General features: G+C 38.4%; 1 protein-coding gene across 1 annotated transcript in view; it reads left to right on the top strand.

Annotated features, from left to right (window-relative positions):
- The first annotated feature begins 805 nt into the window (after positions 1-805).
- Positions 806-3,044, top strand: part of LOC107659432 (DNA-dependent protein kinase catalytic subunit-like) — a 41,633-nt gene continuing 39,394 nt past the window's right edge. Inside the window, 6 exon segments of the mRNA XM_016448380.1 lie at positions 806-898; positions 1,338-1,472; positions 1,675-1,824; positions 1,965-2,077; positions 2,187-2,346; positions 2,429-2,515. Coding sequence (XP_016303866.1) covers positions 806-898; positions 1,338-1,472; positions 1,675-1,824; positions 1,965-2,077; positions 2,187-2,346; positions 2,429-2,515 — 738 coding nt within the window.

The raw sequence follows: 3,044 nt of genomic DNA, 5'->3' as shown, positions 1-3,044 counted from the left end.
GACTTTTAAGAAGGGATGGATGTTTGCTTCAAGTGATAGGCCAGGTAAGTGAAATTATATTATCTTGCTGTATGTTGTTTTCTTTACGTTTTCTGACTAAAAGCAACCAAAAAGCCATTTTAAAGTGGTTAAGCAAATAATAATAACCGGCAGGGATCCCAGACCAATACAATTAGTGTGCTTCCTCTATTTTAAAACCCACGAGCCGCCTCTGCATTTGAAGGCCGATTGCGTCACAGCAGCGCGACGAAGGCTGCCGCAATTCGAACGCGACTTCAAATGCGTCCTCCGTCTCTCCCGGTTTCTCCGACAAATGAAGGATACATCCGATGGATCCTTCGCAGCCTACCCTATCCCAGAATTCATAGCGCGCCAGTGAAGACGGGGTTTTTATTCAAACAAAGTGGGCGATGGTTCTGTGGCGGCCGACAAATACACTTAGTTGTATAAATGTAAGTATTGTGTTTGAATGTACTGAAATAGCTTGTTTTTTTTTTTTCACTTGTGTTTTTATTTTATTATTATTATTATTATTGTTGTTATTATTTTAGCGCTGTCATGCAAGATATGTCCGCCAACTTTCTAAGCAAGCTTGAATAGTCCAGAAATTTGATTTCTGGAGTATTTTCTTAATATAAAAGTATCACAACGCCTCCCCATGGACAAAACACATATTGCATTAAAATGGCTCCTACAGTCATATAAGAGACACATGTTAAAAGAACATATTTGTCAAACAGTATCATCCACAACAGATACAGATTTGCACAATCAACATATTCCAACACAGTCACCATCAGAAAACATGACAATATTGACAGCACTTACAGATGACTCTGGGGCCGATGAAGAAACCGAGGATTGGGATGATTTAGCAGAGGAAGATATAACATACAGAGTGGCATGCTTCCTTGCAAAGCTTAAAACTGGGCAAGACCAACTTTGGAGTAATAAAGAAACGTATTGTATTTTTCCAACAGAATTCCCTTAACGCTCTAGAATTACTGGTCACACACCGTAAATGCCATATATTTAGCCATTCGTCTTCTGATATATGGATCTGCACCCCACCCCCCCCATTTTTCTTTAATATACTTAGTAGAGTGACCTTTCATATCTTGGATACAGGTATAAATTCTTGATATTAATCGTTTTTTTACTATCCTTCGTATCATAAGCTTTAATAAACATGCTTATCAGAGGGGAGTATTCAACCATCAGCCTTTTAATTGTTATGTCATAGTAATGTCTAACTTGTAAAAATCTGCAATTTTGCTTTTCTGTTTAAATTGTTATTATCATATCATAATGTGTGAGAGCGTGACTGTGCTTATTAGGAGCAGAACAGTTCTTCAGGTGCTTCTCAGACTGAAGAGGACTCCACCTTGGTGCGCTCTGGGACGTGGAAAGTTCATTCCTTTAAGGACTACCTGGACCTCTTTAAGGGGCTTCAGGACTGTGAAAACCTTAAAGTAAGAAATTAAATGTTTATTTTGATGTAGGACACCGTGATGTTAGTGAAGGTAACAGTTTAATTTGTTACTACTTTAATAATGTGTTATTTGGTTAGAATGTGACCCTTTAATCATGAAAGTTGTTTTGTGTGTAGTTTGATTGCTTTGTTTTAAAAGCTTAACCTAATGTCTTTACTGATTTAATTTGCTGTGTTTTTAGGACACAGGATTCATCGATGGAGCTCCAGCTGCCAAGAACTACAACCTAAGAGACATAAATCGACACTTATATGATTCACTGGTGCAGTCAGTCATGAAAATTGTGGAGAAACTTGATCTTTCAGTCCAGAAAGTCAATGCAGCTGAGGAGGTACTGTTGCAGTGCTGCACCTTGAATGAATAGTAAAAATGTGGATGGTTAAAGAAACAGAGCATAAATAATAAAAAAAGACAGTTTCAATAAGTTGAGTATTGTTGCCAGTTTAGTGAAATATTTATTGTTTTTCTTAGGCACAGAGTGATGCAAGTGCTGGATTTATGCCTTCATCTGACCCCACAGCAAACCTTGTACCCAACAAACCCAAAGACTTCATTGCCTTTATCAATTTGGTTGACTTTTGCAGGTGTCAAAACTATACTACGGTCAAAAATCAAACAAACAAAAACACACTGCTACTTGCACTCTTTTTAAATGAGATTGCATACATAAGATTATTGTTATACTTTTTACAGTGAATTATTGCCTTCAAGAAATCCTGAGTATTTTACCCAGTGGATGTACCCCCTGTGTCACGAGCTTATTCTGCAATCAATACGTTTCCCTCTGGTCAGTGGCTTTTATAATCTCCTCTCCCTTTCTATATGCATTGCAAAGAAAATCCATTATTTTCAGGTAATACACATTCTCCATCATATTAACTCCTAAATTTAATGTCTTGATAAACTTTGACAAAACCAGTGTCTCTTGTTTATAGGGCCTAAAACAAGAGTCAAAAAGTGTTGGCGGTGGCTCAACCATGGAGAATGCCTGTTTTTCACTCCTTGCAAAGTTTGGGAAGGAGGTGCAATTTTAACATTTTTTGCCACTTTATTTCTTTGTTAGATGCTTGAACATTGCAGTGAGCTTTATGTTTCACTCTTAAAGGGGTCCTATTATGCTCTTTTACAAAGTCTTGATTTTGTTTTGGGGGTGTACTAGAACAGGCTCTCATACTAGGTTGTTCGAAAAACACATTATTTTTCACATATTTTACATTATTACAACACCTCTCTCCCCAGTCTGGCATGAACGGCTCGAATAGTTCCTGTATCAAAGGAAAGCCCGCTTTCTGAAATACGAAATGTGCTGTGATTGGTTAGCTGGGACAGTGTGTGTTGTGATTGGTTAGCTGGGCCAGTGTGTGTTGTGATTGGCAGCACTCGGCGCCTGCTCTGGAAATGCCATGCCCCTTACCATAGCCGCCTGCTGAGAGCTTCAGTGTAAATATTGAGTCAAAATCAAATCAATTTGAGCGCGATTGAAACCCGGATGATCGTAACCACTCTAAGTTCGTCTGCCTTGGGAAAACTAGCGTGTCTCCGACATAGTGA

The sequence above is a fragment of the Sinocyclocheilus anshuiensis genome, unplaced genomic scaffold (assembly GCF_001515605.1).
Source record: "Sinocyclocheilus anshuiensis isolate Anshui unplaced genomic scaffold, SAMN03320099.WGS_v1.1 scaffold815, whole genome shotgun sequence".
Taxonomy (NCBI): domain Eukaryota; kingdom Metazoa; phylum Chordata; class Actinopteri; order Cypriniformes; family Cyprinidae; genus Sinocyclocheilus; species Sinocyclocheilus anshuiensis.
Note: the sequence above shows the minus strand (reverse complement) of the source record. Positions and strands in the feature narration are given on the sequence as shown.